Source organism: Prionailurus bengalensis, chromosome A2 (assembly GCF_016509475.1).
Source record: "Prionailurus bengalensis isolate Pbe53 chromosome A2, Fcat_Pben_1.1_paternal_pri, whole genome shotgun sequence".
Taxonomy (NCBI): Eukaryota; Metazoa; Chordata; class Mammalia; order Carnivora; family Felidae; genus Prionailurus; species Prionailurus bengalensis.
The window spans coordinates 141,260,258-141,282,671 of record NC_057348.1 but is presented as its reverse complement, the minus strand read 5'-3'; the positions used below and the strand labels follow the sequence as shown (position 1 = coordinate 141,282,671).

Below are 22,414 nucleotides of genomic sequence, written 5' to 3'. Positions count from 1 at the left end.
GAATTAACGTGTCCCGCCCATCCCTAGCTCCGCGCCCCGCCCTTGTTCCCTCTCCGCTTCCAGCTCCTACGAGTGAAAGCAGCTACAAAGGGCTTGAATGAAACGTGTGTGGGTTTAATGAGTCGTAAACCACCAGGGAATCCAGTCTCCCCACAAACCGGCATCTCTCCGAAGAGGCAGAGGAGGGGGAGGAGGCAAGGAGCGGAGCGCTGGGTGTCGCCCTCGCGCGCAGCGACAGGAGCCGCGGGGAGAGGCCGGGCCACCTCCCCCTTTCCGGCCATGCACCGCCTCGCCCGCGGCGGCTCCAGGCACCACACTCTCCGCCCGGGTAGCGCCCGCTGTCGCCGCCACCAGCTCTTTCGGCCGCCGGCACGGCACCGTCCACCGAGGAGCGGCGCCCGCCCTCCTCACTCCCGCCATCGACTCCCTTCTCCGCCAGGACGCACCGCCCAGCAGCCGGCGCCGCCCCCTGGTCAACTTTGAGCTGGAGGAGAAGCAACTTTGACAGTGACCACGGGTTTCGCATCCCGCTTCTCCACGGCAGCAGCGGCCTGGAGAGTCGCTGGGGTTAGGTGGGGCAAGAGTTTCCCGGGCGCGTCTGCGCGGCGTCTGGCTGTTTGCAACCTGTTTCCAGCGAGCCGGGAGCGGGATTGTGGCTGCCAGTCATCTGAAGAAGGGGAACTTGTTTTTCTCCCCCTGTAGCGACCTCGGCTTACAACTGGACAAAGCGGTTGAAAGGATGTAAAAAGGCAGCACAACTGTTACCAACTGGATAAAGCTGTATCGAAAGGATGTAAATAGGCAGAGCAACTGTTACCAAGAAGGCAACCACCCAAAGGCAGGGAGGAACGTGGGGCTTGGTCCGGGCTTCTCCCGGTAGCAACATTCATCAACAGTCAGGTGTTGGTTACAACTTTTCAAGGTCAGCCGTCGGGAGCAGTGACTCCCTCTCTGAACCTTGCGGGGGGGATACGCAGCGCTCGGGGTGGGTTCGGCCGAGAGATACACGGGAAGCCAAACGAGGAAGGATTGTAGAGGGGGAGGGTTTGTGACCCAAGACCCATCCCCCAACCTCCCCGTAATCTCCCGTCCCCCACTGCCGGGGCGGGGGTGAGTATGTGACATGTGTCTAACTCTCAGCAGCAACTTAGGCAGCAGGTGTTGGTCCTAACCGGGAGCCGCGGCCGCCGGGTGCGCCCTCACCGAGCCATGCGGGCCCCGGGCTCGCCTCTCGCCCGCACCTTGCGGCTGCTGCTTCTGCTACTGCTCAAGGTTTCTGCCTCTCCTGCCCTCGGGTCCGCTTCTTCGCCAAGAAACGAAACTTGCCTGGGGGAAAACTGTTCACCTGCACTGAGCCACCGTCGCAGCAGGGACTCTTGGGGACTGGGAAATTCTGCAGAAGACCTGCTAGCCCGTGCGCTCAGGGAGGAGGAGCAGGGGGCAGCGGTGCGCGCACCGCCCTTTAGGGACATAAGGGCAGCTCCGGGCGGTGACCCAGGTGCGGGCAGAGGGCCGGAGGCGTTGACCGCAGAACCCTCGGGACCTCCAGCCAGGCCGCCTGGAGCCTGGAGGTGGAAAGGTGTCCGAGGTCAGGAGCCCCCTGGAACTTCGGCGAGAGGGAACCCCCCGGCTCTCCAACTCCTCCTTCAGATCTCAGAGGAGGAAGAGAAGGGTCCTAGGGGCTCTGGCATTTCTGGGCACAGCCAGGAGCAGAATGTGAGGACGGAACCTGGCGCCAGCGACCTTTATTACTGGCCAAGGAGAGGCGGGAAACTCCAGGGCTCCCACCACGACACCCCACCCAAGACGGTCAATGGGCTGTCTGGGCACGAAAGGAGGACAATTGCACCCCCTGGCAGGGCGCTGGCCCAGAATGGGTCCTCGGGCGAAGGGATCCACGAGCGCGGGGGTCCCCGCCGGGGAAACAGCACAAACCGACGCTTGAGAATAAAGAACCCCTTCTACCCACTGACCCAGGAGTCCTACGGCGCCTATGCGGTCATGTGTTTGTCTGTGGTGATCTTCGGGACTGGCATCATTGGCAACCTGGCGGTGATGTGCATAGTGTGTCACAACTACTACATGCGGAGCATCTCCAATTCCCTCTTGGCCAACCTGGCCTTCTGGGACTTTCTCATCATCTTCTTCTGCCTTCCGCTTGTCATCTTTCACGAGCTGACGAAAAAGTGGCTGCTGGAGGACTTCTCTTGTAAGATTGTGCCCTATATCGAGGTAATGCCTTCCAGGGGGTCTCAAGCTACTGGCTTTACCCATTTCTGGGATTTATAGCATCAGAACTGCTGTTCCACGCACCTACCTGGCTGCTGAACCCCTTCACTTTTTTTCTGGGTACCTTCCTCCATTTCTCTTGCCAATCATTCAGAGAGAAGGAGGGAGGAAGGAGGGAGGGGAGAGAGAGAGAGAGAGGCAGCTTTGTTCACCCATCTTCAAATTCATTTTCTCCTGGATTATGATATAATTAATTATGATCTCATAATGTATAGAATTGTTTAGATTTTAAATTTATCTCTCTGAATATGGCATATATATATATTTTTTTATTTGGCACCTATCAGAGATTCTAGGGTTAATAAGTGACCAGTCAAGGTTGTCTTACCAGAACCCAGCAACCACAAAAAACCATGTTTTGTTTATCCAGTAGGGCTCCAATATGATTTCTCCCCAAGAAGATTATTGCATTTTTTCTTAAATATATAAGTTGGAATACTATTTTATTTAATAAAGGAAATCTGCTTTTGTCAGTTGGCTTCATGATATGTTAATAACCTTCCAAAATTAGTTTACGTGTCTTTGGCTCTCTGCCATGCTATCCCATCTAAATTCTTATGTCATTTTTGATTTCTTTCCTTTTCCTTCTCCATTTCTTAACAGTTTTATTTCTTTCGTGTGACTGCACTTAAGCAAGAATAACACGTTGGCCATCATGGCATAGAATTTATATATAGATATATAAATTCTCAGAAGTATACAACATATACTTGTCATTTGTTAGGGTATTGATTGGCTATTTTAAGGGATTGACTAACTCTAGAAAATTTCTTAAGAAGAAGAGGGAATATAACAGGTTCCAAACTTTGGAAACAAAAATATTTCTGAGGAAAATCTTACTGTTTGTTCTTACAGCTAGTGTCCTGAACCATTATTATGGTGGTTGGAATTTGCTCTTTAAATGGCCTCTCTTTAAACACCAGCTCTTGGAAGGAGCCCAAGTGCTTTGTTGCCAGTTGTGTTTTTAGCCAGCTGGCCCTTGATTTCCTCCATTCAGACTGCCCATTTCATTTATGGAAGCAGAAGAAGGGAAACTGTAAATATTCCAGAGCCCCTGATCCTGTCTGGCACCAGGGCCAGTGACACTGTGTTCAACATTGTTCCAGGGCCTAAAGCTAGGGGATAAGTAAACAGAAAACAGTACCTACTTAGAAGAAGTAAGGAAAGAGACAGTAAATGAGACCCTCTGTTATCCTGGCAGGGATCAGATGCAGAATCATTCCATGCTGGCTAAATCAGCTGTTGCTGCTTCACCAAGACCTAGGGTTTCTCTTGTTGCCAGGCTCCAAGTAGCTCTGAAATGTCTAATTTATTTGGTAGTTCATTTTTGAATTGCAGAGGAGGTAATTGAATTCATGTAAGAGAAATGTGCCTATCAATTGCAGCTTCAAGGTCAAGATTTAAGATTTCTCTGATTGTTTGCTTGAATAATGCAGAAGAAATTGACATACAAGAATGAGACAAAAGTAAACTATACAGTGACCAGGAGAGTTGCCCGCTCCCCACCCCCTACTGCCGCCATACAAGAGAAGTGGATTGGCTTGTCTAAAATGTACTGGGCATGATAAAACCTTTATACATGAGAGGGAAAAACCATATAAAGAAGACAGAAAAAAAAATGGGGAAAGAAAAAACATATTACCCAAGTTCTTGAAAAAAAAAAAAAACTTTAAAAGAAAGGAATCCCATCCAAATTCAGAAAAGGATATAAAAACTCAGGTTTAATGCAACCTATGAGTTTTGAGTGATGATGGTATTATGTATGTCTTTTAATTGTTTTTCTAACTCTGAGGATTTTAAAAAAAATTTTTTTTCAACGTTTATTTATTTTTGGGACAGAGAGAGACAGAGCATGAACGGGGGAGGGGCAGAGAGAGAGGGAGACACAGAATCGGAAACAGGCTCCAGGCTCCGAGCCATCAACCCAGAGCCTGATGCGGGGCTCGAACTCCCGGACCGCGAGATCGTGACCTGGCTGAAGTCGGACGCTTAACCGACTGCGCCACCCAGGCGCCCCTAACTCTGAGGATTCTTAAAAAATGTGTATTTTCATTTGTATTTCATTTTTAAATTCTCTGCTTCTTAAGTTTATTTTTTACCTCTTTTATTATTAAAACAATTACTGCTTTTTTTGTTTTGTTTTGTTTTGTTTTGTTTGCTCTGTAGTTTTTCCTATTCTTTATAGCCCTATTTTTTTAGTTATTAGTACTAGGTTTTATTTTCCCTAGAGAAGCAAAGGTTGGAAAAAAATTTACTCATTTTTTTCTTTAAAAATTAGACTATAATATACATTTTTATTGTTAAAGTAATGAATGACTATCTTCAGATGTAGTGTTTCTACATTCCTACCTAATCCTATTCTTCTGAAATAATTTTATAATGTGTTAGTATGTTTTGTGAAAATGATTATTGGATAGTAGTATCAGCCCCATAGTTCCTGATTTTGAGAACAAGAAATACAGTCCAAAACTCAAAATAAAACAGTTCTGCCTCCAAGAAGTAAGAGATTTAGTGCCTGTTCCGTGTCACGTCCCTGAGAAATCCGACCCAAATGTGGATATTTGCTTCACAGGAGGTTTGTTGGGGTGTGTGCTTAGGTTCAGTGCCTCGTAGGGAATGAAGGAAGCAGAATTGGGCAGGGGGGAAAGTTGAACCGTGATACAGATCCCACTGAGACCTCAGCTGATACCACAGGGAGTTGCAGGGCCCCGAGGGCCTTGTACAATATCCTGAATTGAGGCAAGCTGGCCCAGACTTTATGTCCCCTAAAGGGACCAGTCACTGGATGCAAGTTGCTTCCAGGAAGGGGGCATAACCTTGAGCTGGGTGGATCTCTCTGAAGGGCAGTTCCTAGACAGGGATGCAGCTAAGAGCCGTCAATCACCACTCGTCCCAGAAGTTGGAATCAGCACTTTATACCTGAAGGAATTCTGTGGGGAGGCAGTCTGGAACCACAGCCCTCACTACAGTGGCTTTTGAATTATCATGTTAAATTAGAACCAGCGGGCAGTCTGATCCAACCCTCTGATTTTAAAGATGAAACATGAGACCCAGAGAGGAGAAATGATCATCTCAAACATATATACCTATTCCGTGGTAGCCGGACATTTTGTCTCAAGCTTGTTTATTAGACAAACATCTAGGAGGCAAGAATGTCCAGGGAGTGTTTCTTTCGATGTCTGCTCCTTGGTGTCTTTTAAAGAAGATTTTTATATCCAGTAGGTAGGGAAAAAATAAGCCCAGTTAACATCATTTGCTATTTGCTGAAGTTTATGGCTTTTTATATTCTTAGGTTTCATCTTGTTTGTCTTACATTAACAGTAAGTTCTAGGGGTGCCTGGCTGGCTCATTTGGTAGAGCATGAAACTCTTGATCTTGGTGTTGTGAGTTCGAGCCCCACATTGTGTATAGGGATTACTTAAAATAAAACCTTTAAAAAAAAACCAGAACATTAAGTTCCAGAGTTGGTAGCTGTTTTAAAAAAAAATTTTTTTTTAATTTCAATAATCTGATACAATTGCAGTTTTTAATATGTCAAGCATGATTACTTTAGTTATCAAATCAAGTTACATAGGTTACATTTCATGTTCTCAAAATCACGAAGTGTTTTAGATTGGTAAAAGACACTATAAATAATTACATTTCTTTAAACTTTCTCAAAAACCTTTCCCCCACCAAATTGTTTTCTTCTTGACCACAAGACTTCTAAAATTATTTGAATTTTATTTCCTTTTATTTAGATTTTGCCTTCTCTTCACTTTTTACTTTCTTATATTGACTTTATTTATTGACATCCCCCCATGCACGTTATTATTGATTTATAGTGTATGATTTACCTTTTAGATAGTAATCTGTTTTGCCTTATCCAGTGTTTTTATTTTTAATATTTCTTAGTATAAAATTTTATCCACAATTAATTTTTATTTTTTATTGATGTATAATTGACATATGATATTAGTTTCAGGTGTACAACATAATGATTTAATAGCTGTGTAATCGTGAAATGATCACCACAATAACTCTAGTTAGTATCCATCACCTTACATAATTATGACATTTTTTTATCTTATGAAAATCTTAAGATCTGCTTTTTTACTTTCTTAGCAACTTTCAAGTATGTAATGCAATGTTATTACCTATAGTCACCATGTTGTACATTACATCCCCATGACTTATTTTATAACTGGAAGCTTGTATCTTTTGACACCCTTCAACCATCCCCAGAAATTCCAGCCTCTAGCAGACACCGGTCTCTTCTCTGTTTCTATGCGCTTGGTTTTTTGTGCTTTGAGATTTTTCATTCTTTAGATTCCATATATAGCTGAGATCATATGGTCTTTGTCTTTCCCGGTCTGGTTTATTTCATTTAGCATAATGCCCTTGAGGTCCTCCATGTTGTTGCAAATGGCAAGATTTCATGCTTTTTTGTGGCAGAATAATATTCCATTGTAAATATATACACATACATATGCACACCACATTTTCTTTACCATTCATTCATCAGTGGACACTTAGGTTGTTTCCATATCTTGGCTAATGTAAATCATGCTACAATGAACATAGGGGTGCGTATATCTTTTCAAGTTAGCGTTTTCATGTTCTTCAGATAAATACCCAAAAGTGGAATTGCTAAATCATATGGTAATTCTATTCTCAAATTTTTGAGAAATCTCCATTCTGTTTTCCATAGTAGCTAGACCACAGTTAATTTGTATTCACAAATTTTCTCTCCTCTCTTCTCTTTGCCTTCTTTTCCTCTTCTACCATAGTTCTTTCCCCACCCCCACCCCCCCTACAACTTCAGTATTAGCATAATCTTAAGGAGACAGTGGAATTTTGGGGAAAGTTGGGCTTGTGTAGAAAAATAGGAGTTGTTTCTTCAGCAGAAATTACACATCTTTGCAATTTACATTCAACTCTTGTTTTTATTTCACTTTGTTGGCATAAGGTTGACGAGAGTAGCCAGCTTCCTGGGTCTGTTGCTAGAGAGTTGTTTTATCATATTGAATGTTGCTATGAGTGGGAATATACCGGGAACTGTTGTACTTGATAACTTCTCTCTTTCTATTCCAGGATTCTGGTATCTTTGGGGCCTAGTGATAAATCCTGTAAGGACCAAGGGCAAATGGAATGGTAGGAGAAGGGGATAGGAGAGAAGAGAATCTGAGTGGATGGTGGTCATCCTAACAGACACATCATTTTAAACTCGTTTATCGGATAGTAGACAAAATAGACAAAATAAACAAATCTAGAAATAGACAAAATAAACAAAACTATGCTCAAAATGATAGTTGTATGTGGAAAGAGAGGGGCAAGGGAGAGGGAGGGAAAAAAGGAGGGAGAGAGAGAAAGATGGAAATGAAGGTCTGGGTATGGACTGCAATAAGAGAATAAGAAGAATGGTAGGAGTTTCCTACCATACTATTCCTTTAAGGATGTAAAAAGTTATTAAAGCCAAATAATTCAGGCACTGAATATGGCAACTGGAACAGATCATTGCTCATTACTTGATGGAAGCCAACCGGTCAGTGTATCGTCTGATTCCAGTCCGCTGCCAAATATTTATTTCTGTTGGGACATTAATTGGAAGTTTTGAATGATACAGGCTCCCCTTTAAAGAACTCATACCTTCATGATGTGTGATAGGGAAGAAGGCTTCAAATAGTTGTAAGATAATCTCAGATCGAACTTTGTTTTTATTTTACTGGGACACAGATTCCTACGTGAGGGTAGAGGATGGATAGAGGGAATGCATCTCCCCAGGATCCCTGGACCCCGGATGATTTGTGAAAGATCTACAATCTTTTGTGGTGAAAAGAGCCAAATTCTCCAATGGCTTTAAAAATACTGTTTTTAAACTGAGTGGAATAGATGGCTCCTTAATTGCCTGAGACTGTAGTTAGCACTGGCAGGTAAGAAAGGAAGGATCCTGGAAGCTGAAGATGACTTACCATACAGGTATGCGATTCCACACAGATTGCCCTAGAGCCCCACATTCAAGTAACAGCGCACTTAACATGGCGGATGGCAAATTTGCTTGAGTTGCGGATTAGCCATTAGGTATTCTGATGGACTTGTAAGTCGAAACAAACAGTTTTTTGAGCAATTTGAAAGTTACTAATAATATTCTCTGGAAAAATAAACTCATTGTGTGAGAAAAGTGCTTAACAAATATTTTATGACTTCCCATTAATCCTTTTATAATCATTTTCTACATTTCCACGGAATAAAAATAGTTGATGATTCTCACAGACAAGTTTTAAAAAGTTATAGAATGAGCTCTTATTTACAATGCCATTTATGAATAGTGTATGGCAAGGTTTACTGAATTTAGATTCTACATAAATAAAAGTTTTATGATAATCGAATGTGAAATTCAAATAATTTCCTTAACTATTTATTATACTGAGAAGCCATCCTTTTCTAAAGTTTGTCAGTGAAGACACACAGAAATATGGATTTTCTCTACTCCCCTTCTTGAGATATTCATTGGCATTCAGCTTGGAAGGATTATATATAAAAGAGCAGCACCCAATAACTGATTAAAGAACAATTTGAGTAATTCATTATCTTCTATAATCATTTTCCATGTATGTCATCATGCATTCATTTATTTACTATTCGTTTATTCATCAAAAATTTATCGGACTTTTCTACTATGTCAGGTACCATGTTAGGTGGGGATAGGAGTAGAAAGCATGGGAGAAAAGGGGGGAGAGTTTCCAGAGATGAATAACATAGATTCCTTACTGCTTTTAAAGTTATAGAATAAGTGAGGCACCTGGGTGGCTCAGTTGGTTAAGCATCCAGCTCTTCACCTCCCTTCAGGTCCTGATCTCATGGCTCTTAAGATCAAGCCCCAACTCAGGCTCTGTGCTGACAGCCTGGAGCCTGCTTGGGATTCTCTCTCTCTCTCTCTCTCTCTCTCTCTCTCTCTCTCCCTCTCTCTCTCCCTCTTTCCCTCTCTCCCTCTCTCCCTCTCCCTCTCCCTCTCCCCCACTCACATGCGCATGTGTGCACGTGCACATACACACACTCTCTCTCAAAATAAATAAAAATAAACTTAAAAAATTAAGTTATAGAGAAGTAATGTTCTGCAGTGTAATGAGTGCTATAATAAGTTTATTTAATTTTTTTCATGTTTATTTGCTTATTTTAGAGAGAGTGTGTGTGTGCACACACATGTGCATTTGCACACAAGCAGAAAAAGGGCAGAGAGAGAGAGAAAGGGAGAGAGAAAGAGAGAGAGAAAGAGAGAGAGAGAGAAAGAGAGAGAGAGAGAGAGAGAGAGAGAGAGAGAGAGAGAATTCCAAGCAGGCTCTGCACTGTCAGTGCAGAGTCTGATGTGGGGCTCTAACTCATGAACCTTGAGATCATAACCTGAGCCAAAATCAAGAGTCTGACGCTCAACTAAGTCACCCAGGTGCCCTATAACAGAGGTTTAAACCGGGTATTATGGAAGTCAGGAATAGGTCCTGGAATGAGTCCACTCACAGTTGTACTCAGAACTAAAAATGGAGAAATACAAGTGAAAACTGTGCTCTAATTATTTTTCAATCGTATTCTTATTAATCTGCATAAATCTATACAGCCTAGGTCCATGATGAAAAGATACAAATATGAAAGTCTCTTAATTCTTGCTTTCTTACTTTCTCAATATTTCATGGGATAGGAAGCCCATTAGAATGATTGGCAAGATAATTGGGCAGATAGGACAGCCCTAGAAATTTCACTTAGAACACAGAATTATTCTAAAAATTAAATTATTATTTGGAATACATTGCCTGAGATAACCATCTCTGCCTTGGAATTATGAGTCTATTAGCCATAAGGAATTAAGCCAAATTTTAAAATTTTACTTAAATGAATGATTTATTTAACAGTCTAATAAATAGTACACTGATTTGAGTCCTTTTCTTCTGAAAAATCTCAAAAGTGCACCTCTTATTTAATTTGACCTTAGAGAACCTAGGAAGAAGGGCTGACAATGGAGATACTTTAGACCCTATTATAGATACTTCAGACCCTATTATAGAAAGAGTATCAGAAAGAATGGACTTTCTCAAGAATTGGATTAATCTTTCAAGCAAGAAAGATTCTGAGTGAGGACTTATCCTGAGTTCCCATGGATTGCCAAGATACCTAGTTATACTAACAAAGCATCCTTCAACAGCAAAAAGGAAGCAAATATACCTGCAAAAGCAAAATAGGTCTGAGTTTATGATTCCCAGGCTGACTAGGTGAAGGCGTATCTACCATGCTTTTCCCCTTCCACACCATGGACCTTGATAGAATGTTTCCACCTTTAAAAGCTCTTTCCATGTGCTGCAACTAGATTTAACAGTGTCACATTGGAAGCACAGGGATCTGTGTCTGGGGTGTGGACTGTGTGGGGAGAGGGACGGGCAAGCTACTATGCAGTGAGATTTGTGTCTGGCATTGCACTTCTGATTTCATCCTCTTGGGATCCTCCTGTCCTTTAACTTCCCAAGAATTGACCTGCCAAAGTCTACTAATTAACCCAACCTTCTTGTCAAGACTAACTCTCAAGTATCCTAATCAGAATGGCATTCTTTTTGCCAGAGGAGATGATCTCATCTAAACTTTCAAGGTAGAGTGGAAAATGGGGTTGCTGCAACTTCAGATATGGGGCCTCTCTATTTGAAAAGTAGATATACATACTTTCCATAAAACTTCCATAGAACGCAGGATGGAATCACAGTGCCAGGCTTATTCCCGAGATAGAATACTTTCAGTTTGTGAATTTATGATGGTTTTCACTGTTATTTGTCAGCACACTTGAATGGTTCATAGCATTAACAAGGCCAAGGTCACTGATTTGATCCAGGACTGGAATGAGTCATTTTCATTAGTCTATGACTGTGCTCAAGGCTGCCATTTTTTACTTCCTGCTCATCACTCCTCACCCTAAGTGCCTTTTCTCCTACCTTCACTGTCTTCTCCTTGGTTCAACTTTCTCATGTATAGGAAAAGATCTGTTAACTCATTCACAGCAAGATGAAAGATTTAGAGGTACATACCTTTTATAGGAGGATTGAGTGAAGAAAGAGTATTTCCTTAACAGACTACCAAGAGTGGAGTTTTGGCTAAGAGAAGAGAAATTTTGTCTTCAAAATTTCGGGTTTCTTAGTGTCATTCAAATCATAATTACCCAGCCGCAAATGGATGAGGAATATGTTTTTAGTTTAGGTTTTCTGTCATGTAAACTAATATTATTAAGGACAAAGGAAAATTGGTGAAAACTGATTGCTGTTCTTTGGAAACTCATCAGAGCTTGGGATGGCCAAGCTTGGGCTTGGGATAAATATTACATTTTTAAATGGATTTTAATTATTGAGAATCAACATGGAATATATAAATTATATATATTAACATCTGTTGATTTCAATAGATTGTTTCCCTCCTAGGACAAATGATGTTGATTTTGCTTCACTGTTATTTTTTATACTAATGAGCAATGACACATTTATAACCAAATTATAATATTTTACGCAAGTTGTAGTAAAATGTGTGTGTGTGTATGTATGTGTGTGTGTGTGTGTGTGTGTGTGTATACATATATATATGTACTGTTATACTGTGTATACATAGTACACAGAAATGTACTGTGCTGCAGAAGCCAGAAGTCACAATTGGTAGGAAACCTTATGTCAAGGTGGGACAATAAGGTAAAGAAAGATTTATAACATCAATACAAGTTTGGGGGTGATATGTTAGCTTTTAAATAGTCTCAATTGAAAAAAAAAAGAGAGAGAGGGAGGGAGCCAAACCATAAGAGACTCTTAAAAACTGAGAATAAACTGAGTGTTGATGGGGGGTGGGAGGGAGGGGAATGTGGGTGATGAGCATTGAGGAGGGCACTTGTTGGGATGAGCACTGGGTGTTGCATAGAAACCAATTTGACAATAAACTTCATATTAAAAAAAAAGTAGTCTCAATTGTTTTTAAAATAAGTAAGAGCGTGTTACTAAACTTAAGCAAAAAGGAGGGAGATAGAGAATGAGACAATAGTAATAGTCAATATCTTCAAAATATTTTGCTTTTCCATAACATTGGGAATCAAGTATAGATGAAATATATTGGGTATAATTGAAATAAATGGATATTTATAATATGTGGGTGTATCAGATTAAATTCTAGTGATTTTGATAAAGGTAAGAAGCCTTCTCTTTGACTGTGGAAGAGTGGCTGTAAATAGCTTTATTTTGTTTTAGAGATGCACGCATGCCTGGAAGGGGTGCGGCAAATCTCTCCTCCTTGCTCTATTTTGACTTGGAAACACTAATGGAAGTGTGTTACTACCACAGTGTCATGACTTGCATGCTTTCTGAAATGAAGACCTCTTGAAAAAGGCCATCTTATTCACAGCAGAGTCTCTGATAACGTTAGTCCCACTGGTGTTCAAAGAAGCGTCTCTTTCCTGGAAAAGTTGCCCTCAAGTGCTGTAAGCATAAGGATTATGGAAAATGCAAGAGGAAGCCAAAGACATACAAGCTGAAGACATTTAGAGTTTCAAAGGAAACTCTACCCTGTGCTCCTCCTGCTTTTTTCCTGACTGATTGTTAGGCCTGTAACCACAGACTTATAATAGATTATCATTCATGGTCCAAATGAATGGGTTTTCTTAACAGTAATGCCCTTGTTTTGTGAGTTACTTGTATACAAAGGAGTACACAGAAATAGATCTACTTAAACATCTTTTTGAGGTAAAATATAAGTTAGGATAGAGTACAGTTGTCATGACTTTAGTTAGAAATTTCCCTATTTTCTAAAAATCAGCCTATTCACTGTACTGAAGCATATAGACTTAATTTCATATGAAAGACATTTTGCTTTGGAAGTACATTGGTCTTCCCCGCCCCCCATTGTTATCACTGATTTATATCAGAAAGTTTAGCAAGAGATACTATTTATTTGGTAAGAGTTGTACTTTCATAGCTTACTCTCATTCAAAATGATTTGTTATTTGTCTGTCTGCAGTACGCTTCTGAGAAATGGAGCAACAGATAAGACAACAGCCAAGGATCTTCCTACAAAGATCCTTACCATTTTTCATAAAGCATCCGTGCATACTTTCTTCCTATCATTTTGAGGGAACGGGAAAAGTGACTATGATGGCCTAGGCTTTCTCATGGGCTGATATTTTTGTATTGAATTTGAACTTGAACAGTGGGAAGAACATTTTGACCCCAGAGCTGCTGCTTTCCCACGGTGAGTACTCATGTATCAACTTTGTGCCTGCCCAGTGCCTCGAAGCAGTGCCGCAGGTGGCTGCAGCTTGGAGAAGCCTCACCACTCTGGATGTGGACTGAGTGGGCGCTGAAGGAGTTTTATGGTTGTTCCTCTGGGATATGGAGAAGGGCAGAGCATTGCTGTTTGAAAGAAAGATTTTTGAATTGTTCCTTTTGATTCTCTTGTTTGTGTATTTTGATGCCAACACCCTCAAATGCTTAATATCTTTTTCCCAAATAGTTAAAAATTTATGCTTCTAGCTTCCCTCTGATCGTCATTCTCAAAATTAATAGTCTTGTCTATTAGAAGTGTTTACAGTTCTGCTTTTGTTGATGTTAATTATTTCTCCCATTGCAGTTTAATTAATAGGAGATTGCATCTTATTCCATCTCTCAGGATGTTGCTTCAAAAAACCACCCCTTCCAGCTTTACTCCCAAGAGCATATTTCTTAGTGACATTGAATTTTAGCAATCTGATATGGTCATTAAATGCAGAAGATCCAGCATTTATGATACAGTTTTATAATTGCATATAATTGCACTATTCATCTCGGTAGAATTTCTAATGAGCTGTAAGTAAACAAATATGTTTGAAAATTGTGATAGAGATCTTTTCATGTTACACCAACATTTTTCATTTTTAATTGCATGGATAGATTTCATATCTGAGATAGCAGAAATTAGCCCACCACCCATGATCCAGATGTTTTTTATCAATTAATTTCTGAAGTTGATTCTTTTTTAAATTTTTTTTTCAACGTTTATTTATTTTTGGGACAGAGAGAGACAGAGCATGAACAGGGGAGGGGCAGAGAGAGAGGGAGACACAGAATCGGAAACAGGCTCCAGGCTCTGAGCCATCAGCCCACAGCCCGGCGCGGGGCTCGAACTCACGGACCGCCAGATCGTGACCTGGCTGAAGTCGGACGCTTAACTGACTGCGCCACCCAGGCGCCCCTGAAGTTGCTTCTTTACAGATGTTTAAAGCCTTCTATAAATAATTTGGGAATGTACTGAGCAGGGGCTTTGTACCTCTCTTGCTCTTTCGCTTCATAAAATCAAGTGCATAAGTGGATTTGCAGAAAAGTATCTGAAGTGATAGCACTGCAGGCAGTGGCAGTAAGAGGGAGGAGACATCTAGGACCGGCCTCGGGGCTGCGGTTGCTGTTGGCAACTACATGGTAAGTGCCATCTGCATTTGGGGCAGCATTTTACTCCAAGGCCCCAGCTCTTGTGACTTTCCTGCTTCAGCTGGATACTAACGGAGGAGAACACTATCAGAGAGAAGTACGATTTGACAACAAGAAACTAGGTGCAGGAGCCTCCTGAAACTCGTGTATGAAACTTGGGAAGCTTCCCTCAAACCGCGATTTGGATTACAGATCAAATATGTTCTTTTAAACATATTTGGTGCTCAGTCCTACAGCTTTTGAGAATATGGCTGAAGAACTAAGCATCTGCAAATAAAATACAATGTAGAAGGGTGCCTGTGTGGCTCGGTCGGTTAAGCACCAGACTCTTGGTTTCTGCTCAGGTCATGATCTCACGATCGGTGGGATCAAGTCCCGCAATGGGCTCAGGCTTATAGCATGGAGCCTGCTTGGGATTCTCTCTCTCCCTTGCTCTCTCTGCCCCTCCCCTGCTTTCACATGCAAATAAACTAAAAAAAAAATAGCATAGAATTCCTGAGTGAAAGTAGGAGCACATGTAAATTTTGCTTAAAACTTGCTCTGGCTTTTGTTATCATGTGCAATGAAATATACAGAACCTAGAAAGCATTTTTTGGTTTTCTAGCAAGTGAACTTCTTCTAATTAAAAGTGGATATGTATCACAGTTCATAAATATCTAAGGAGAGGCAATCTAACACACCCTTCTTAGTACATGTCCACCTACGTTCATCGGTTATTACCTTTCATGAAATGCTTTGCAACAGACTGAGAGTTAGGTATGCAAATGCTAGCTCTTGTGATCATTGGTCCAGATCTTAAATCTCTGTGTTTAAAATTAAGGAGATTAATCAGGGGAGAAGATGCTATCTCTTGAGTGTTATGTGTTCTTTGTAAAGAATGATAGAAAACTACCAAGCAAATAGATGTTCCAAGTCTCTGAGAGATTGCCTGTCGTCAGATTCTCTAGTGTTTTTGTCTTACTAAGCTTTCCTTTTAATAGAAATGCTATTCATAATTGTAAAAGAATGCACAGCATTAACCTTTGTAGCTTTCTTTATGGACTGACTCAGGATACATGGGTGACATGCACAAAGATTTGCATTAGTGAAGATGACACAGAAAGCCTTGCTGAGGATGTGTGTGCATTTGATAGTTGGAGAACCTTTTGTTGTTCATGTTCTTCTAGAGAAATGAGTCAAACTGCTTGAAAAATTAGTATGTAAATGTAATGTTTCAGAAATCCATGAAATAAAATAGTGCAATTTCTAAGTAATACTGTTTGATACAGACCTTGAGAAGAGAGCAAGTCCTCGGGTTTCCATTCAAAATGTGGCAGTTACTGACAGATCTGATCTTAAGACAGTCGCACAGCAGGGGCCTCAATTTTAGAATTATTTTGAATCTCTGGCAGAGATGCAAAATAAATTACCATCAAGATGAACAATTCATTAATTTGAAGGTTAATTTTAAAAACGTGTATGTAGAGATGACTTTTTACAGTCATATCGGATTGATATTCCTTGTACTGGTATGTATGGCAAACTTTCTGAAGATTTTGTATAACAGGAATTGTGCTTATAAGCTCAGTCATGTAGTCTTGATCTGCCCTGATGTGGATTGTGAGTCATACTTTTTCTTTAGTTTTGCTTTTCATACACTTAAGCCCTCATTACATCTCGTTTTCAGACTGTCTCCACTAAGAGTTGTGAGAATAGTCAGGGCATGGATGCCACGTCCTTACTTTCTGTAGCGGGACTGGTAGACGTTGACTAATGTGTTGCGTGTAAAAAGGGGAGAACATTGGATGTTGGAACTCTCGTAGAAGCTGCAAGGCAAGTTACCATCGTTACTGGGGAGAGTGACAGCTTGAATGTGGCAGATAAACAACCAATGTGTTGAGTGTCCAAATTGTTATGACAAATGGTTTTCCTTTTTTCAACATGATCCCTTTGAGTTCCAAAAAATTAGAGATTAACATTTACAAAATGTTAATGTCTAATTATATATATATATATATATATATATATATAAAATGTTAATGTCTATTATATATATGTCCAATATATATATGTAATATATATATGTCTAATATATATGTATATAGGTATGTGTGTGTGTGTGTGTGTATTTCCCCCTTGCCCCTTTGCCAAGGCATGACCAATAGCTGCCAGAGGAGAGTGCATGCACATACCGAGTGTCCAAGGTACACCCCAAAACATCTTTCCCACCTAGGGAGTTTTTGTCTCCTGTTTCATCTTAAACCTCATGAACAGTTTACCATCTACCTTCATTGTCTTTACTTAAGTATATAAATAATGGCTACATGTATTAAACATTAAATTACTTCAATTTCCTCTGAATAGTTGAGTAAATCTGGTGCTCCCAGATGACGACCGTGTTTATCTTGTGACTGTGAGAACCACCTTCCCCCTCTTGGCTGACTATGACCTCTCTGAGGGAAAGAACGGTTTCTTGTTTCTTTCTATATCCCCAATAACTAGCAGAGTGTTTGCACATAATCGATATCAATAAATGTATGCTTGTGTTGAGTACATGTCTGTGTACCCTGTTAGAGTGTATGATGTTTGTAAATATTTTACAGACTACAGAATGATAGTATGTTTACATTAGGAACATGCATTTATATTCCTGGCAAAGTATCTGTGTGAAAAAAATATGTACATAGTTTTGGTTGTTAACCTTTAATTGTTGATTTAGTTAGATGCCTGGGCTATGCGCATATATGAGTTTGGATACAGGGCTCTATGTGGACAGTGTCAAAGGGTTCTTTGATCTGAAATTTTCCTATGACTGGTATATTTAGACATTATATCTGGCTCCTTTTTGCATATTTTCATGGTTACTTTTTATATCTCCTATTTCTTTGACATTCTTTTAGTATCATATAATTTTAAATTTGATAATGTACTTATTTCATGGTAAATGTATACGGCTGATATATGCCTGATTCTGTACCTTGCTTCTTTTGGCACATAAGTTCACAAGTGGTGGGTTGTCTCTTGCATATCGTGATTTTTAATTGTGAATTCATGTTCCCTTGAGTTTTATCTGTGGATTTCTCTGAGGCCCGCTTTTAAAGTGCGTTTTTCCAGAGAGGTTTGTGCTTTCTTCCACCAGGTGCCTGGGACAATTTAAAATTGTAATTTGGGTTTTTCTGAGCCACATAGATGGTGTTAATTCTGGCCTTAGGCCAGTGTAATTCGGGCTCCTGGTTAGAATTTGCCCTTTTTTAAATCTCCAGTTCACCTAGATCCAAATCATGTAATGCAGACAAGTTTCTCTACTATTTCCCTTTATGTTTTTTCTCTATATACCCATGAAGATGTCACTATTTGGGGAATTTGAAATTCATAAGGGGATCTTTGACCTAATCCCCACAAACACTGACTCTAGCCTTGTTTCTTACCTCTCTACCTGGGTACCTGGCCCCATCCCTCTGGCTAAAACCAACCTGAAACTCTCACTAGGAAATGCAGATGTCCCTAGGGCAAGCATGCAATGTGCAGGGGGAGGAGTCACTGACCTGTTGGGCATTTGTTTTTTCATTGATTTCAAATTCTGGAGACTTTGCCTTTCTTGTTTTCCAGAAGTATATCATTTGAAAATAATATTAAAATATTTTACATTAGGAGAAATTGGAGATCTCTACTCATCTCATTTGTTGGAAATAAACTCTTGTATGTTTTAAGTTTATTTGAGGGAGAGAGAGAGAGACAGACAGACAGACAGACAATGGAGGAGGGGCAGAGAGAGAGAGAGAGAGAGACAGAATCCCAAGCAGGCTTTGTGCTGTCAGTGCAGAGCAAACTCACAAACCGTGAGATCATGACCTGAGCTGAAACAAGAGTCAGACAGGTAACTGACTGAGCCACCCAGGCGCTCCGATAAGCTCTTAAATGTTTGCTGTGTGTGAGGTGTGCTATCGGCCCCCACACTGGAAAACATGATTACCCTTTTAGTAATGAAAATGGGATACACTCAACTATCCTTCCTTATCTAGATCTCTGGTGGCAGGCATTTTTGTGGTGACTGAAATTCTTGGGGTGTCTGTGTTCTTTTCAATAACAAAATGGTATTGGACTAGTGGGTCCTTATGGATCCTTCCAGCCGTAAATTTTTCTGACTCCATGACCCTGAACCACTACATTTCTTTCCTTTTTTTTTTTCCCTGCCTATTTTCATCTTCACAATGATTTGGTAAATGTCACCAACCCAGTTAACCAGTTAACCGTGCCTCATTCCAGGAAATTGTTCTATTTGTGTTTTTTCGTTTGTTTTGTTTTTTCCCCGTTTGTCAATCTGTATTTATTGCCTAGTATTCCGATCTTTCAGAGATCACCTGGAATAAACGCATTCTGTGCTCCTCCCGCAGGTGGCTTCCCTCGGAGTCACTACCTTCACCTTATGTGCTCTGTGTATAGACCGCTTCCGAGCAGCCACCAACGTGCAGATGTACTATGAAATGATCGAGAACTGTTCTTCCACAACTGCCAAGCTTGCTGTTATATGGGTGGGTGCCCTACTGTTAGCACTTCCAGAAGTCGTTCTCCGCCAGCTGAGCAAGGAGGATTTGGGGTTTAGTGGCCGAGCTCCCGCGGAACGCTGCGTCATCAAGGTCTCTCCTGACTTACCGGACACCATCTACGTTCTAGCCCTTACCTATGACAGCGCAAGACTCTGGTGGTACTTCGGCTGTTACTTTTGTTTGCCCACACTTTTCACCATCACCTGCTCTTTAGTGACTGCGAGGAAAATCCGCAAAGCGGAGAAAGCCTGTACCCGAGGGAATAAGCGACAGATTCAGCTGGAAAGCCAGATGAACTGTACAGTGGTGGCTCTGACCATTTTGTATGGGTTTTGCATTATTCCTGAAAATATCTGCAACATTGTTACTGCCTACATGGCTACGGGGGTTTCCCAGCAGACCATGGACCTGCTTTATATCATCAGCCAGTTCCTTTTGTTCTTTAAGTCCTGTGTCACCCCTGTCCTCCTTTTCTGTCTTTGCAAACCCTTCAGTCGGGCCTTCATGGAGTGTTGCTGCTGTTGCTGTGATGAGTGCATTCAGAAGTCTTCGACAGTGACCAGCGACGACAATGACAACGAATACACCACAGAACTCGAACTCTCGCCTTTCAGTACCATCCGCCGCGAAATGTCCACTTTCGCTTCTGTTGGAACGCATTGCTGAAGAACAGCCTTTTCTTTGGTCAGATCTATGTGTTTTTCATATCCTGTCAACGTTTTTACTTCATATTTTTCCCTACCGGGGAAAAATGCAACGAAAGAGAGAAATATTAACGACTGTAGAACTGATTTTGCAAATTAATATTTGTGCTTTGAAAAAAAAATGTTTATATTTAGTTATTTAAGACGTATGAGAAGGCCAATAGTTTTAGATCATTATATCTGGTATGGTGCTAATATTTTATTTGAAAAAAGTTACTGCACCTTAACTTAATTAATTACTAACTTTCTTTTAAAAATATAATCAGTGTATATTGATGATAGCCATGCGATTTTGTAGGTTATTTTATGTTTGAGTTGTGATTGACAGTATATTGTATATGGTATCGTGAGATGATTTGTAGTTAAGGAGCATTCACAAAGTAGCACCAAATAAATTATGCTTTATTGTTTAATGTCATTGTCAATCTACTTTTAACCGAGATTCAATAAATCTTTTAATTGCCTTAAATACACAATTACTGGTTCTATGCACAATTTAAAATCAGCCTTATTGCTTTAAAGTTCTATTTTCCTTTAAGGCAGGTAATCACTATGTTCTAAAGCAGTTTTCCTAATAGTACTATTTTATATGCATGATTCATATACAACTATATTGTATGTTCAAACAAAATTGTATTTTTAATATTCAGATACAGATGTAAAATTACTTCCAAGTATTTATAAAATGTGAATAGACAGCAGAGCAGGAAGAAAGTATCTTTTTTATCATTATTATTCACCTCTGAACTAGCATATAGAGCTATAGATTTTCCCATTATGAATTATGAGCAGAATCTAGGACTAAAACATGATGCACCTGTCATCTGATTTCCTCTGAACACTGACCTTTGAAGCACTCTGAATTCTAACTTTTCTCCACTTAAAAAATGAACTTGGTTACATCTGTGTGATTTAATTTCTCGAAGTAGAATGAAAGTACAGTAGTAGGATAATAAAATATTTATATATCTTGATTTGAACACTTGAATATTCAAATTTATTTTGAATTGATATTCCATAAGCTTCCAACAAAAAACTAATCCTCTCCATTTGAATATTAGATTCCCCTCAGGAGTTTAAGCTCTGGCAGTTGTGTAGGATGACTGCCTGCCACGCAGAACACGTGTTTAAATCAGGTGGCAGAGACAGAGGCCTGGCGATAGATGTAACGTCTCTGTCTTCAGACAAAGCATAGAAGGGAAACCAATTTTCTGGCCAGAAACCACCCTCTGTTTTCAGCTTGTCAATTTCTGTACATTGAGCATAACCGAGTGGTGACTTCTTTCTTCCAGATTATAGCATGATGTTATTTAAATTGTTAAGCTTTAGTGTTAGAAAAATTAAAGATACTTAATCTAGACCGTTCATCTTCCAGATGACACTCAGATTAACTAAATGACAATGTCCAGAACATCTCCTTTTCCCTAGTCCAGTACTCTCTGAAGGGATTTCCACCCACCCCATTGCCCCACTATCTGTATTGTATGGAATTTGAGGGATTTGAGAATGAGAGAAAAAAAAAAAAAGATACCATTGGCTTCTTATAGGTCCCTGTAATAAATCTTTGGAAAACTTCTTGAGGACACCTAAACTAGGTTTTGGCTACTGAGATCAACAATTGTGATTTCTCAGTGTCTCTCCTGATACTTAGTCAACTTTATAAATCAAGAAATACTGACTGAGGTGGCTCAGTCAGTTAAGCATCCGACTCTTGGTTTCAGCTCAGATCTGGCAGTTCGCGGGATCGAGTCGTGCGGTGGGCTCTGTGCTGACAGTAAGGATCCTGCTTGGGATTCTCTCTCTCTCCCTCTGCCCCTCCCCTGCTCATGTTCTCACTCTCTTTCTCACTCCCTCTTTCTCTCAAAATAAATAAATTTTTAAAAAGAGAGAAAAACTGATTGAGAACATGATGTAGAAAATGTTCTATGTTATCACCTATAGTAAATAAAAGTAACCAGAGCTTAGTGTCAGATTTTCAAAATCAGGCAGGGGTGGCATGAGAAAGCAGGAATAAGACAAATGCGTGTACAATGATGGTTAAAGCTGGGGCCTGCTAGGGAGGTGTAAAGGTCCATGATGGATCAGAAAAGAGAGAGAGAGCCCACCAGACTGGGAGAGATCGTGAAAGGCTGTGTAAGATAACTGGATGGATAGTCTGTCAGAAGTTTGATAAAAGTACTATGAGGAGTGAACACTCCAGGAGGAGGGAGCTGGTTAAAGAAAGGAAGAGAGAGAAAACTCGTGGGGTACGGCTGAAGAAGCCTCATGGAATATGCTGATGAAAATCTGCACTGAAACCGTATTATAAAAGGGTCATGCTTTGAAAGATGTTCAGACGGAGTCCTTCAGGAAATGTGGCTTGTTTTTTGAGCACTGGAAAAACATTGTCGCAACTCTGTGGTAGGAAGATCAGTTTGAAGACAATTTAAATGAGCTATTGGGAAGAGTCTGA

The 22,414-nt window shown here is 40.6% G+C and overlaps 1 protein-coding gene across 1 annotated transcript; it reads left to right on the top strand.

Moving 5' to 3' along the window:
• The first annotated feature begins 313 nt into the window (after positions 1-313).
• Positions 314-21,537, top strand: GPR37 (G protein-coupled receptor 37). The gene is made up of 2 exons (XM_043589394.1): positions 314-2,232; positions 19,106-21,537. Exons 1-2 carry the CDS (start codon positions 1,210-1,212, stop codon positions 19,922-19,924), a joined length of 1,842 nt encoding a protein of 613 aa, XP_043445329.1. The 5' UTR covers positions 314-1,209; the 3' UTR covers positions 19,925-21,537.
• Positions 21,538-22,414: the final 877 nt, after the last annotated feature.

Bases quoted from the DNA above. Each gene is read 5' to 3' on its own strand.
- GPR37 (XM_043589394.1), top strand. From the start codon at position 1,210: ATGCGGGCCCCGGGCTCGCCTCTCGCCCGCACCTTGCGGCTGCTGCTT. The intron at 2,233-19,105 runs GTAATGCCTTCC...CTCCTCCCGCAG, and splicing joins AGATTGTGCCCTATATCGAG to GTGGCTTCCCTCGGAGTCAC.